The sequence below is a fragment of the Gadus morhua genome, chromosome 18 (assembly GCF_902167405.1).
Source record: "Gadus morhua chromosome 18, gadMor3.0, whole genome shotgun sequence".
Lineage (NCBI taxonomy): Eukaryota > Metazoa > Chordata > Actinopteri > Gadiformes > Gadidae > Gadus > Gadus morhua.
In genome coordinates, this window is record NC_044065.1 from 18,204,982 (window position 1) to 18,220,395 (window position 15,414).

Genomic DNA, 15,414 nt, shown 5'->3' on the forward strand with positions numbered 1-15,414 from the left:
CGACCAAACCAAGCCCAATCAAAGGGATGGCCTCAAACCCTGGTGGTTGTACAATACTTGGACGTAATTGGCTCAAACTGAAGGGAAGGTGATAGGGTTTGCTTCAATGGAATGTGAGGCCACCTGGCACCCATTGCAGCCATTTAGAACGGGCGATCGTGCGTGCGTCAAATATGCCTTTGCATTGAAGAAAACAAAACTACTTACTACTTACTTACTTTAGCACTTACTAAAAGCAAGTAAGTACTTTAGCATGAGTGACCATGATGATGGAGAACAAGTCAGGACCTATTTAAACCAAACTACTGTCTGAATGGGTTCTGTTCAATACCCCCTCAGGGGTAAAGTCACGGGGATAGAAGCACAGGTTCTCCCTCAGTAGAAGAAAGTAAGGTGAGGAAACAGAATCAAGGCCAAGAGGAGGACGAAGATAAAGCAATTACCCTAATACAAGCTCACAGGGAGGTTAATCCTAACCACACGCAGTCAGGCCAGGATCCCCATCTGTCCTTGTCCCGGAGTACCCCTGGTTTCTCTGGCCGTTCCCCTTACCACAACAACTTACTAGAATGTTGGCTGATAATCATCCACATTTTCTATTTTGTCCCTTCTCTCTGGGCCATTTTCAGAAACTGAGCGGGGTTTCTTCCGTCTTAAACTGCTCCTGCCGTGCATAAGAATTCTGCAGGCAGTGTTGAGGGGATGCAAAAACAAATATATTTTATGTTACTATGTTAAGGAACACGTCCAGAACACACACCTCCCTTAGAACGGCACCAGAACACACACAACTCTAGTTAGAGCTTGACCAGAACACACACAACTCTAGTTAGAGCTTGACCAGAACACACACAACTCTAGTTAGAGCTTGACCAGAACACACACAACTCTAGTTAGAGCTTGACCAGAACACACACAACTCTAGTTAGAGCTTGACCAGAACACACACAACTCTAGTTAAAACTTGACCAGAACACACACAACTCTAGTTAGAGCTTGACCAGAACACACACAACTCTAGTTAGAACTTGACCAGAACACACACAACTCTAGTTAGAGCTTGACCAGAACACACACAACTCTAGTTAGAGCTTGACCAGAACACACACAACTCTAGTTAGAGCTTGACCAGAACACACACAACTCTAGTTAGAGCTTGACCAGAACACACACAACTCTAGTTAAAACTTGACCAGAACACACACAACTCTAGTTAGAGCTTGACCAGAACACACACAACTATAGTTAGAACGGGAACGGCCAGACCTCACACTCCTCCTTCTTAGAATGAGTGGGTTTCTATCAAATGCTTTGTATCAAAGTTTTACGATTATCCAGAATTAGATTCGAGTTGCAGGAACATTTGTTGTTTTACTAGCGACAACGAAAATTGCAGTTCTGCCAATATTAGAACGGTTAGTTGCATGAAAAATAAATCCTCACATTTTATTTTTCGTGGAATTTATGTCAAAGATGATGGGGAGACACAAAAAAACACAAACACAAAAAAAAACACAAAAAAACAGAAATACAACCAAAGAACCCAACAGGGTCCCGTCTGTGGGCCAGTGATGGGGAGGGGCTGTGTGGGGTGGGTGGGGCTGAGCCGGCGGGCTCACAGAAACATGTCCTCAAAATAGTCGTCAAACTCGTCCTCCCTGAAAAGACAAGTTAGGGTGGGGATCAGCACAGTACTTTATGTACAGTACTTCTACTGTACTTTATGTATGGCCTCAGTACTTCTACAGTACTTTATGTACTCAGTACTTCTACTGTACTTTATGTATGGCCTCAGTACTTCTACAGTACTTTATGTACTTCTACTGTACTTTATGTATGGCCTCAGTACTTCTATAGTACTTTATGTACTTCTACTGTACTTTATGTATGGCCTCAGTAATTCTTTCATACCTTATGTATGAAAATACTGTACTGTACTTTATATATCGACACAGTACTTCTGCAATACTTTTTGTATTGACAGAGTACTTCTACAGTACTTTATGTATGACATTACTTTATGTATCAGCACAGTATTTCTATAGTTCTTTATGCATTCATTCAGTTCTTTCACAGTACTTTTTGCATCAGCACAGTATTCAGACAGTACTTTATGCATCAACACAGTTCTTCTTAAGTACTATATGTATCTATACTGTATGATGCAGCACTATATGGTATATGTACACACTATTTCTAAAGTATTCCATGCATGGACACAGTGTTTCTACAGCACTATGTGGTATATGTACAGTACACACTATTTCTACAGTACTTTATGGTATGTCCACAATAATTCAGCAGTACTTTATGGCACATGTACACAGTATTTCTACAGTAATGGTCTGTACATGCTGAGTGAGTCAGGGGGTTGAGAGTGCTTGAGGAGACCCCAGGGGCTTAATGCTTATTGGCTGTAAGCCTTTATGACACTAATCTCATGATCTCACCTCGACTTCTCCTCCACTGCGGGGGCGGGGCCTCGCCAGTGCTCGGCATCCGATTGGCCTGGAGCCTCGTCCGCCGCCTCTGCGTCTAAAGGGATTGGTTCAGAGAGATGACACTTCAAGCTTCAATGAGCTTCAACCGTGTGGGTGTGTGCGTGTGTGTGGGGGCAGGTGTGTTGTGCGGGGGGGGACATAAAGAGATATGAAAGCCATCAAGGAGAAGACGGAGGCAGCGTTAGAGAAAGAGAGATGGATAGAGACATACAAGCAGAAAGGGAGAGAGGGAGGGGGAGGGGGGGCCGTAAAGAGTGATGGATGGAGTGTTTGCGGTAAACAGCCCCCTAGGCCGAGGGCTGAGACAGGTCAGTTAAAAAGATGTCATCACTCGTCTATATCCCCGTCCTCCCCAGGGCGCCGACACACACACGTTTACAGAGCGGAATGTGAACCCAACGCTCCCAGTCCATCACACATCCTTCACTTTTACAGCACTATTATTATTATCAATATTCAGAGGGGCCGGGTGAAAGAGACAAAGAGAAAGATACATTTGGGAGGGAGAGAGAGACAACGGGAGAGGGTTGAGTGTGTGTGTGTGTGTGTGTGTGTGTGTGTGTGTGTGTGTGTGTGTGTGTGTGTGTGTGTGTGTGTGTGTGTGTGTGTGTGTGTGTGTGTGTGTGTGTGTGTGCTACCTCTGTCTGAGTCCTGGGATTCTTCCGCGCTACCAGAGGAGGATGAAGTATCCCCTAAAGCAAAGGAGAGAGGCGTAAAAGTAAAAAATAGAAGTAGGGCCGAGTACAAAACATAATCCATTCTATCTATTTGTACATTAATCTGTGTCTTTCAGCCTTTAGTTCCAGCGTAAAACATCTACATTGAACAAGGCAGGTAGAGGCCTTTACTTTGAAGAGGGGGGACCTTTAACTTGGATGGAGCAGTCTCATACCTCTGGATTTACTGTGGCCTTTGCGTTTGTGCTTCTTGGAGCCCGAAGACGACTTGGACCTCCTCCTACTCTTCTTCCCTTTCTTGGCCTTCTTCTTTGTTGGTTCCTGGTTCTCCAGCGAACTCCTCTTGGCTTCCTTCTTCTTCACCTTCACCTCCTTGCGTCTAGAGAGCCCGACATACAAAACCGTTGTTCCGAGAATACTTCCCTCCACACAGTGTTTAAACCTCACTTTATGTGCACGTTTGTCTAAATAACTGTATTCCCTCATCTGATTCAGCTCCTCGTGGGATCATGTTAGGGCATCACCATGGATGGAAGAGTATCAACCCATGACAATGTGTGATTTGTGTTCATGGTGCTCTACCATGATCACAAATCACACATTGTTGGGAGGATCAATATTATTAAGGAGTACGGTTTATGCTATTAATTGGACCCAGGACCAACCAAATATTTTGTGCAGTAAAATAAGCAATCCATTCTCACTACCAGGTCAAAACGGTTGTATGTATATTATTGATCAACACAGATATCCCCTTTGCAGTCCCTGAATATGCGTACATACGTGTGCGTGTGTGTGTGTGCGTGTGTCACGTTGCTTACTTGTGGTGGTAGTTGAGTTTGAAGGAACATTCGGGGCACAGGCCTGGAAACCAAATTAGACAAACCATCATCTCTAAGGTCCTCCTCACAAAGCTTCCTCTACATTTAAATTAATTGCTTAAATTAAGATCAACTGGGCCCTTTATAGTGCACTATTAAGATCGTCGCCATTTTGTAGTCTACAAAATCTGGTTCCCTATTACAGTATACTAACTAATACAGCCGTTCTCAATCTGTGGTACGCGTACCACTGGTGGTACGCGAGCGCCCTCTAGTGGTACGCGGAGTATGAACGATTTTTTGAAGCAATTTTTTGAAGTTGAAGCAACCGTTAAAAAAAAAATCAGGGATGGGCGTGGGGAATCGATAACTCGAGTACTGCTCGTTACAAATGAACTCGGTTGGTGGACAGGCAAACTCGAGTTTGCATACACACAAACAAACAAAGTTTTCTGAAGCAAATGTATCAATTTTCTGTGCGGCGCCACTAACGCATGCCGTGGGCACAAAGCAAATTAAATGTATCCATTTCTGTGTGGCGCGTTCCGTGCCGTGTGCAGGCACGCCAGAATTCAAAAAGTTAAGAGATGGCGGTTAAAGCAAAGCGCAGCGAAGAATTGAAATAGGCCTACTTTAAAGAAATAGGAGATCATAAGGTGAAATGTAAAATATGCCAAGCGAAATCGAGCTACCAGAGTAGCTACTAGGCCTACAAGTAGGCCTACTAGGCGGCAACATATGCTCCGTCCTGAAACACAACGGTGAGTTCGGGAAAGCAGACCCGCAGCAACCAAGTGTGTCGGCTATTTTAACCGCCGCAAGACGCAGCCGTAATCCCGGCCGTGTAGAGAAGATCACAACGCGTAATCCATAGTCCATTTGCTGCCATTTTATTTGCATTTTTAAATTATTTGCAATGGTTAGGCTACTTGTTTCGTTTTAGTTTTTTTTAAACTGTTACAGGCCTTGGTTCGACGTGATTTAAATTGTGAGACGCATAGGCCTATTTATTTTTGTAAGGAAAATGTGTTTTGAACGTTTGCAAAAATAAATAATGAATACTCTGATAACGCTGACTGTTTTGATGGAGAATAAGCATTGCATGTTTGGTTGGTAATATTGCCGTTCATCATCAGGCCTATTCCTGCTGCAGATGCGTTGCATTCTAAAAATAGATTTGATTAAACGAGTACTCGATCTCGATTGATCCTCGAGGATTTCCTTCGATCACTCGAGTTTACTCGTGCCCATCCCTAGGCCATGTACCCATCATATGCAATCATCTTAAACCTGCATTGACTTACTGCTGTGACGACGAGTAGGGGAAGCAACATTTTTGCAAAATCGTCCTGTGACGAGACGTTGAAAGTCTGCTTTCAGAGGCCAGACATTTCTGGACTTTTGGATGCAGCGACGCAGCGAATATCATGCGCTTTCAGACAAGGCTGTGCGCTTTCTCATTCCATTTGCGACCAGGCTTCTCTTGGTCGCAAATGGTCGCAAATAAGAGCGATGACTACTGTCATGTCATCGCTCTTAATTTATCCCCAAAAACGCAGCTGATCGGACACATCACACGATTCGGAGGCATGCATCACATTTAAGGATTTTAAAAACTGATTCTTATTATTTTTTTAAAAAAAAATGCATTCGGAAGAGACTAGCGTTGCTCACGGGTTGGAATGAAAGGGAGAAAAGGGGACAGAGTTGCCTGCGGAAGCGATGTCTGAAATGCAGAGACTGCTTCACGCTACCAGCGTCAGTTTCGTACGGTGTGGAATGAGAGCTCGGGAAGGCACTATTGCGCAAGTACGACTGCGTGCTTGCGCAATAGCATACTGCCCGAGAATGCCGTATCGCTGTCAAATCTGTCCCTGGGAAAAGTAACGTTGCTTGCGCCGAATTGAAAAAGGAAACCGCTATAATGAAATGGCGGTAATATTTCCACATTAATTGATAAAATAACAGGGGATGGGAAGGGGGGATGGCTGTTTCAGAAGGGGGATGATTTTGATCATTTTAATTCCAAAGGGGGATGCCATCCCCCCCTCAACTTGTGTGCTGGAAGCAGGTTGGATACTGAACCAAGTCTGAGGCTAAAGCTAACCTCAATCGACCCAGACATCACACCCCTCCCACTAAGCATGATAGGCCTAATTTTTCAATGTGTGCCTGAGTACATTCTCCTTCAAACCTAAACATAGTTTATATTCTGACCTTATGGCACTTACTGCAGTATTTTTTAATACTGAATACGTTGTTTTTCTATGATACACTTGTTCTTACTCATGATAGTTTGATTACAGTGTTATCGCAGTACACATGATTTCTCTCTTTGCTGCGCATGATTACTTATAACAGGATTGTTTGACTCCAGTATTTAAATATTCATGTTCAATTCTTTGAATGTTTTGATGCAGTACAATTTACCTCACATGATTGGTTGACTGCAGTTGTTAAAATTAATATTCAGTGCTCTGAATGCTTTAATACAGTATACTTGTTAATAACCTCACTAGATTGACTGGTATGTTATATGCCAGATGATATCCCCATTTGCTGGGTAGCCCTATTGAGGCAGTTGTTCAATTGTTAGTATTATCCCGTTGCAAGTGTTTAAATACAATACATGAGTTATAGACAGTTGGTTGCTTCAGTCAAGTCAAGTTATGTGAATAATAAATCGTGTTATTAATATTAATGCCTTCTGTGTAAACTCTATGTAGTTATAGGCCTACGCACTTTATTTTAATTCCGGTGGTACTTGGAGAGCCAAATCATTTCTAAGGTGGTACTCATGGTAAAAAGTTTGAGAACCACTGAACTAATACACATAATGCACTCTAAAAATTTGTGTGGCCACCTCCTTGGCTCATTCGGGAGTCATGTGACTTACGGAGCTTGACGAGGGCGTTCCTCTTCTCTCCTCGCTCCACATAGGAGAAGTTCACCTCCCAGCTCTTCAGCACCTCCTCCTCCTTCTCACAGCGGCGGCTCCCACACTGGAACTGACCTGGACACACACACACACACACACACACACACACACACACACACACACACACACACACACACACACACACACACACACACACACACACACACACACACACACACACACACCTGTCACAGTTAACCATTTTCATATTGACAATTTTGATTTGTACTTCCATTTAATAAGTGTTCACAGTTTCGTCTGAAAGCCTGAGAATTGATCAATTGCCAAAGTGGCATTTATCTTGGTAACAAGCTCAGTCCCCTTCGGCTTTCTGTCAGAATGATATGGGGCCAAGAATACCGTCTGATGGAACAATAAAGGGGTTTGCTTCAGACGTATGCAGTATGAACAGAGTAGGCACAAGTAATGCTATTGGACGCAGTCATATACAGAATAAGGCATGACGTAGATAGGAATAAGGTTAATGCTCCAATGTGTCCAATATGACACACACACACACACACACACACATACACACACACAGCCCCAACAAAGCCAAGCGTGCGCATAAAGACACACTCAGACGACCTAATAGATTAATCAACTAATCTATAAAGGCAAACCCCAAGGCCGTTCTCAGAGGGTGGGGGTTCCACGCCCGCTCACATGCAGATTAATCCCCCGCCATACGAGCTACAGAGAGAGAGCTTCTGATGCTTGCCAGGTGTTGCCTCTGACGCAGGTGAGGAGGGAAGCCTCCTGTGTGTGTGTATGTGTGTGTTTGGCACGGGGGCCATAGGACCTGAGAGAATCCAGTCACTATAGTACAGTCAACAGGATTGGGGGATTCTCTGTGCGTGTCTGAGCTTTACTTTACACTAGCGGGTTTAGCTAAACGTTGTTGTCGTCACAACCACCAACGCATCATCTTTGATGTCATTCCCGCCTCACGTGTGCTGACTGGCACGTCAGATGTTGACTAAGCTGTGGCGGTGTGTGGTACACCCCAGCGGCTCTACATCAGCAGATTTTAAGACTGACCAATCACAGCGCCGGGATCATCATAGACTAACAGCCACACATAGATGGTGACGTGTTTAACCTTTAACCTCTCCAGGGAGTCACAGTCCATCTTCTGTCCCAGAAGATAATGGATAAGGGTTTTATTAGCTTTAAATTGTGTTTTTTATCCATTATTCCATACGTACAGTAGTTAAGATGAATAACTGGTCTGGTTGAAACGCTCCTTTGAAATATGCAGTTATGGACAGTAATGAAGTATTCAAAAGTCTGCTAGGAATACTATTATCACAACTATGCTTTTTGATGAACATATATTTTCGGTCTTTCTGCACCTACAGAGAGAGCAAAGGAAAGTGGTTTTAAAGAGAGAGAGGGATTGACACGTACCATATAATAATAAAAAATATTAATAATGGATCAAATTTATATAGCGCTTTTCCCAGTGCTCAAAGACACAATCGCTTCATAAGCTAAATCATAAGAAGGAAAATAGAAAAAAAGGAAAAGCTAAACAAAACAAATATAAGACTTAAACCTTGGGTCGATGCAAGTTGTATTTGCTTTAGGTTTGTGCACTAGTGGGTTGACGTGCAACTATGGCCTCTTTGTGAATCAAATTCATCTCAACACAAACAAAGCAGCCAAGCAGACAATTGTCGTCAAGTTGGCACTTGACGACAAGTCCCAACTAACCCTCTCTGCTGGAGGAACTTAGTACATCCCATCTTTAACCGGCCAGTCAGTCAACCAAATATGGCTGTAAAGTATGGCGGGAGGTAGGGCTGGGAGGAGGGGCACCCATAGTGACCAGGGGGCAGCCATGCTGGGAGGTTATCCCAGCACCATATGCGTGATAGGCTCCCAGTCTTTAACACCATTATTTCACTGTCACAGAAGTTGTTGCGTAATCTGCTGATCGCCAAGCAGCGTTTGTTCTCTCCCCCCCCTCCCCCCACGACCCCTCGGTATGGCCTTTGACCTACTTCTTGATTGGCAAAGGAGGATCAATGAAAAGCTTGGGGGAACGTGGAGAAATGCCTGTGATTGGTTATCTTATTATAGGGGAGCGTACTTGCTTTGATTTCAATATGGAGATGAGATCATGTTGAACCAACATTCTCTCGCTCTCTCCCTATCTCCCTCTCCCACTCTCTCTCTCCCTCTCCCTCCCTCTCCCCCTCCTACTATTCAGGAACAATCAGACAAGCAGTATCATGGGTCAAAAGAGCGAAACATTCAGTTTAATAAAGAGATAAATTCTGTCTCGCTCCGTCTCTTTCTCAAAGACAACCCAAATAAACACAGGTCTTCTGGCAGGATAACTCTCTCTCTAGTGAGTCCATAGTCTCTCTATCGCCCATTTTCTCACAGTATGAGCCCCCTGCTCGCGGTCAATGATCCGTGGTCAGTGTTTTTGCGGTCCTTACACCTGAGAGGGCGAATAACAGCCAACATGGCATCACTGCTAGACCTGTACCGGCATGATGTGTACAGTCCTACATAATACTGCACTCAGACTTTACTCGTGTAGAAGACATTTTCTCCTTCAAAAACAAAAAAAATAATCATTTTGTTTTTGTTTTGATGGTAACATCTCGCAAAATATATCTTCTTAAGCCCGGTTTAGAGATTGTTTATTCTGATTACTTTGCTATGACACAATTTCACGGCTCAAGATAACGGAGAATATAATACGTTTAAGTAAGAAGTGACTTAAAAAGTGCTTGCACTAAAGTCTGTGATAACAGAGGCAATGGAGGCGTTAAAGAAACCTGAACTACTTAAACTCACAACCAACACACACCTGTAGGAATGAACTCAGAACGATTAGACTGTACGGTTTGAGTATCTGAGGTGTAAGACCAACACAGACACAGGACCGGTGAAGTGAAGCATGATGGGTATTAGCGGTATCGCTAATCCTACTTCCTGACTTGACGGACAGGAAGTATCAAGGGTCACAGGATTAACCTGGGTCCTTCCTATTGGTTTAGCCGGCAGGCTCCGAGACAAGCCAGCCCAAACACTAGTTAAGACCGTACATTAAGGTGACCAGATCTCTGAAATGAAGAACGGGGCCATTTGTTGTTATTATTTCTAAAATGATAACATTGCCATATTTACATTTTGCCTATTGTCACGGTAAATGTAGCCCTGCTAGTACGAAAGTAAAAGATATGGGGCAGGTGATGCCCAAGGGTTAACTATGTTGTTTTTAAGCTTTAGTAAACAGGCCAATGTAGCGCTACAAATAATGAATCTTTCTATATTGTATTGATACCTCATTGTTTGTGATCGGTCATGCCTGCTTATGATATAAAGTCGATAGATAAACCCCAGTGTAACGTTTTTTTGTCAAACTGGGGTTATCTGACACTACTCTATCAGATAGACACAAGACAAATTACCAACGGCACTAAATTTATATTTATGAGCAAGCTAGATCATTTTCCATAAAAAAAAAAATAACGTTTAGAATCCTTATTTTTTAAATAGAGGCATTTGTAGATGACTACCGTAGATCCAACACGTGCATGCGTGTGTGTGTGTGTGTGTGTGTGTGTGTGTGTGTGTGTGTGTGTGTGTGTGTGTGTGTGTGTGTGTGTGTGTGTGTGTGTGTGTGTGTGTGTGTGTGTGTGTGTTTGTGTGTGTGTGTAAATCTGAACATGAAGGTTTTTCCAAGTCCAACACATTTTTTTTTTTATTCCAAACGTGCTGCTCTTTAAAAATATTAAGCAGTAGTTTAATAAATCAGTAATAAATGTAGAACCATACTATGCTAGGAGGAGTGGGCCATCTCACAGGGCAGTGCCCCGTAACAAGCTCCAGGTGTCGAGCCCCGGCCATGCTGATGGGCAGGGTGTTAAATAGCATGTTTCTCTTGTGTGGGGGAAACCGGAGAATCCGGAGGAAAACCAACGTGAGCACGGGAGAACATACTAACTCCATGCAGAACGGCCCTCCTCAGGGCCCCAGTGATAAACGCACTGACCCCAGACATTATATGATGATGTGATGTCCCAGTGTCAAACACAGTGGTCCCTAGACATTACAATGCTTCTATAATATTCACTGGAATACTTGAGCTTTGTGAGTTAGCATCAGGATGTGATTTAACTGTAAAAGTAACAGAAAATCGTGAAGGCAACACAATGAATGATTGATGATAACCAACAGTGAAGAGGCACGCTAACAATTGAGCTCTGTCTCCATCTAGTGGGGACTCTGTGCTCAGACGTAGAAAAGTAAAATGAGTATATTTGAGAAGCCAGGAATATTACTGTTGTTATTGTTAAATGTAAATTCTGAAATTACTATGCAAGATATAGATATAAACAGATTAAACAATCATACTTATTATACAAGTAATACAAAAGGTTGCCTTTATTTTGTTAAATCTGAATGATATAGTCTGCATTTTCTTATTATGTAGCAAGTTATTCTCAGTCTTTCGTATAAGTCTTACCTTTTCCAGACACAACCTCATTTTCAGTTCGCCATCGAAAGCCAAACTGAGGGAGGAACAAAGGGAGCAGTATTTTACTCTACAGCCTTTGAAAATAGACGTCGTTTAATGGAATTGAACAACATAAACCTCTCACTGGATTTATTTTTATTTGACAAATTGAAATATACCATAGAAAGATTCACTTTCTTCTTAGCCTGTGAAAGACTCACTTCCTCTAATTATATCTACCACTCCATCTCTTTAATCTTCTCTCTCTCCCTCTCTCTCACCCCCCCCCCCCCCCCCCCCCCCCCTCCCCACTGAATGAACTACCTTGTTCTCCTTGTATCTGCTTAGGTCGGCGATACAGTACTCCTTGAAGAGTTTGTCGTAATATTTCTTGGCCAGTGCTTTCTCCCTGTGGAAATGGAAAAATAAAACAACTCATAGAACGCATAGAAAAGGTAATGCCATGGAGTGATTCAAACTTGTATAATATTTATTAAAAAGCTAATGCCAATCTCAAAAACTAGCTCATAACAAACAGTAATAGACTGATAACATCAAATCTTGTCTGCTAAATTGTTTCAATCGATCAAAACAATGACTCCAATCTAAAGTATCAGTCCCTTATTATTATTATGAATCAGAATCAGAATAACTTTTATTACAGCTTATTTTACAATTACACAACAGTAAAAGTCTTAGGCTTGGTTCCTCAACAGGCATATAGCAGCAACAATACAAGATAAAGTAAATACAGATAAGTACTAATACAAATATGTAAAAAGAAGTAACAGCAATAGATTACAATAATAAACAATAATAATAAAATTAAGTAAATAATAATAAGAGAAACTTAGACAGTGTTGGTAAGTAATGAGGTGTAGTAAAGTGTTAAGTGTAAGTATAAAGTGTTCAAGTGGTGGTGGTACCAGCCACGGTTGATTCTAGTGCAAAAATGCTGCGCAAATTACTTGTGTTACTTCTGTTGTTTAAGTGTGCGTGGGGTTGGTTTGGGGCTAGTAGATTTCTCCAGAAGGCTGACTGCTTGGGGGAAAAAATTGATGTTGATCCTCTGGGTTTTGGTACCGAGGCTTTCGGTACCGTGAAAGTATTATTACTGTTATTAGGATGTTTACCAGGTCATTTCCTCCTCGTCTTCATCCCGCCAGAGGAACCGGTGGTTCTCTCGAACCACATCCAGGTCGGTCTTGTCTTTCTCCCTTAAAACAGAAGAGTGATAGAAAGAGAGTAAACAGATTGGGTCAGACCGCACACAAACTGGTCTGGTTCAGGACTATTTCATGAATTATTTCATGATAAATACTATCTGAATTTATTGATGCATTTTCCATCGATGCTTTGAAGAGCCGTACTCACGTTGAGCGCTTCAGGTCTTCCACCTTCCCTCCGTAGTAGAGGATGTAGTCGCTGACATACTTCTTGTGACGCTCAAACTAGGGATGCTTAAGTTAAGGACGGAACGGAGTGCAAAATGTCGATTACAACAACCAAGGGTCCTTCCAACCAAATATATGGACCCTTGTCCAACCACAGAAGCTAGGATGTTGATTGACTCTGTCTTGAACCAATCCTTGGTAAATGAGAGTACATGAATGTTGTTGTGGTGTTGAAGTAACTACACCGACAGTCATATATATTCCTATGCTGTACAACAGAGAATAGGGGCTGAGACTGGGCCTGTGGAATGGTTTGTATCCCGTTTAAAGGATACAGCGTTAAGAGAGATCAGGTGGGCTCTTCTGTTTCTGGCTTCCTCTCTGCAGAAAAAAGACAGGAAGCACAGTCAAAGAATGTGTGATGTTTAGCTCATGAAGAATACAATTGAATAGGGTTGGGGCTGCACTGCAGAATGTGTAAATAATGCAGTTTTATTTTTGAAAAATGTATTCAAATTCTTTGCATCTTTATTGTTGAGGCCAAGGAAGACAATACGTCCATCCAAAGGACTAATTCTCTCATTGGGTTAAAAATTAGTTGATTAAACCTTATGAGGTTCACCCTATCAGAAATAGGTTTCACAGAGCAACTTGGACAATTCTGATATATACTGCGTTTAACGATAATAATGATGATGTTGCTTTTTAAAGGGGTAATGCATAGTTATAAACTCATCATAATTTTATTTTTTCAGATTCAGATTACCGAAAGACACATTATTCATATACATGCACCAGAAAGAGAAAGAGAGAAAGAGAGAAAGAGAAAGAGAAAGAGAAAGAGAAAGAGAAAGAGAGAAAGAGAGAGAGAGAGAGAGAGAGAGAGAGAGAGAGAGAGAGAGAGAGAGAGAGAGAGAGAGAGAGAGAGACACACACACACACACACACACACACCAAACCTGTGTTCTTGAAATGACATGTGAGTGACGTTACCTGTCGACCTCACTGCTGTGGAAGCTGCGATGCGCTACCTTGGAGTGCCTCTCCTTCTGCCATGGCTTCTGGAGGATCTCATCCTCTCGTTTCCTGTGGAACAAAAACACAATCACACTTTATTGCCCTGTTTTGGCCATTCAGAGGGACATGTTAACTCAGCTTTGATTCGTCTATTAGGAAAAACACTCCTCATAACTTGCAGTAATGATATAGCCATGATAACAACCATAACTTGGACACCCGATTATTCTTCACCATTTAAACCAATCAACAACGTTTTTCTTACATTCACATTATACTCTTGTACCTTTTAATGCCTCGCAGAGACGACTCTCCTCCGCCTTCATCATCATCACCACTGAAATCAGAGTCATATCCGCCCCCACCGTGCACCTGTCCAGGTAAAGCACAAGTATGAATCCTCTCTCTCTCTCTCTCTCTCTCTCTCTCTCTCTCTCTCTCTCTCTCTCTCTCTCTCTCTCTCTCTCTCTCTCTCTCTCTCTCTCTCTCTCTCGAAACAATCGGACCACTAGTATCATGGGTCAATATAGCGAAACATTCAGTTTAAAACAGTGGGTGTGGGGTGCCCGTACAAAGCCATGATGGTATAATCTGCACGTAGCCTATAAGTGAAACACATGACAATTATTCAAATTATACCAGGTGGACAAAACACTTCCCTTCAAAGCCGAACACGAAAACCAATCTAATATCATTAAATTTTCATTCTAAACCTAACCCTACCTTAACTAGATTCTCCATGTATTAATCCATCTCTCGTCTCTGTTTTGGTACGGGTGGTTTCTTGTTCTTGTTTACAAAGAAGCGTCGCGGGTCGATGACGTGTCATATAAAAGCCGCACTGCAACGACGTCAGAACGTCAATGACTTTATAACGGTTAACCACACTAAAAGAGCATTCAAGTTTATTCTTTTAATCAAAACGATGGCACTTCCTCGTGTTTTAAGTCACTCTACTATTTAATGTTATATTTATTATTATTATTTGTATTTATATTTGATCCAAGTAATCCTTGTCGATGAACGTAATAAACAGGGACCATGTTGAGGCCATACTAATTTAATAAATAATGTAATTGTCTCTATGGAGAAACAGCCCTAGTTACACCGTGGGACCCTTATGATGTGAGCTGTCGAAGAGGACTCTATAATTAACCCGACAAGGCATAGGCCTGATTCACCCATTCATTCTGTTTTATAGTCTGCTTCTGCCTTGCATCGACACCATGAGAGAACCTGATTGTAATCGAGAACAATGAAACACTTATTCTGTTTTTCTTTTTACTTGAAAGCTGCTTCCTAAGGGAATTCTTCAGAATATTCTGGATGTCAGTGTGTGTGTGTGTGTGTGTGTGTGTGTGTGTGTGTGTGTGTGTGTGTGTGTGTGTGTGTGTGTGTGTGTGTGTGTGTGTGTGTGTGTGTGTGTGTGTGTGTGTGTGTGTGTGTGTGCATGTGTGTGTGTGTGTGTGTGCGAGTGTGTGTGTGGGGGGTGGGGGGGGGAGTAACAGAAGCCTTAGTGTTTTCAAGATCTTTTTTTTCTGCACCCCACTTTATTGATGTTGATCTATCAATCATGTAAAAGAGAA

The 15,414-nt window shown here is 42.3% G+C and overlaps 1 protein-coding gene across 2 annotated transcripts; it reads right to left on the reverse strand.

Annotated features, from left to right (window-relative positions):
- Nucleotides 1-1,411: 1,411 nt before the first annotated feature.
- On the reverse strand, nucleotides 1,412-14,658 carry fra10ac1 (FRA10A associated CGG repeat 1). Of its 2 annotated transcripts, XM_030340759.1 has the most exons (15): nucleotides 14,552-14,633; nucleotides 14,401-14,430; nucleotides 14,115-14,200; nucleotides 13,805-13,897; nucleotides 13,147-13,192; nucleotides 12,792-12,868; nucleotides 12,551-12,634; nucleotides 11,742-11,826; nucleotides 11,427-11,472; nucleotides 6,896-7,012; nucleotides 4,000-4,042; nucleotides 3,394-3,557; nucleotides 3,140-3,193; nucleotides 2,451-2,535; nucleotides 1,412-1,658 (listed from the first exon to the last, which is right to left on the reverse strand). In XM_030340759.1, the coding sequence occupies exons 1-15, from the start codon at nucleotides 14,567-14,569 to the stop codon at nucleotides 1,616-1,618; spliced, it is 1,071 nt and encodes a 356-aa protein (XP_030196619.1). In that variant the 5' UTR covers nucleotides 14,570-14,633; the 3' UTR covers nucleotides 1,412-1,615. The 2 variants fall into 2 exon arrangements, with proteins under 2 accessions (XP_030196619.1, XP_030196620.1); XM_030340760.1 differs by lacking the exon at nucleotides 14,401-14,430 and having other exon boundaries at nucleotides 14,552-14,658.
- Between the last annotated feature and the right edge of the window lie 756 nt (nucleotides 14,659-15,414).

Coding starts and splice junctions, on each gene's coding strand:
- fra10ac1 (XM_030340759.1), bottom strand. Junction 14,201..14,400: donor GATTATACCATCATGGCTTT/GTACGGGCACCC, acceptor TTACCTGGACAG/GTGCACGGTGGGGGCGGATA. Junction 12,635..12,791: donor GAAGACCTGAAGCGCTCAAC/GTGAGTACGGCT, acceptor TTCTGTTTTAAG/GGAGAAAGACAAGACCGACC.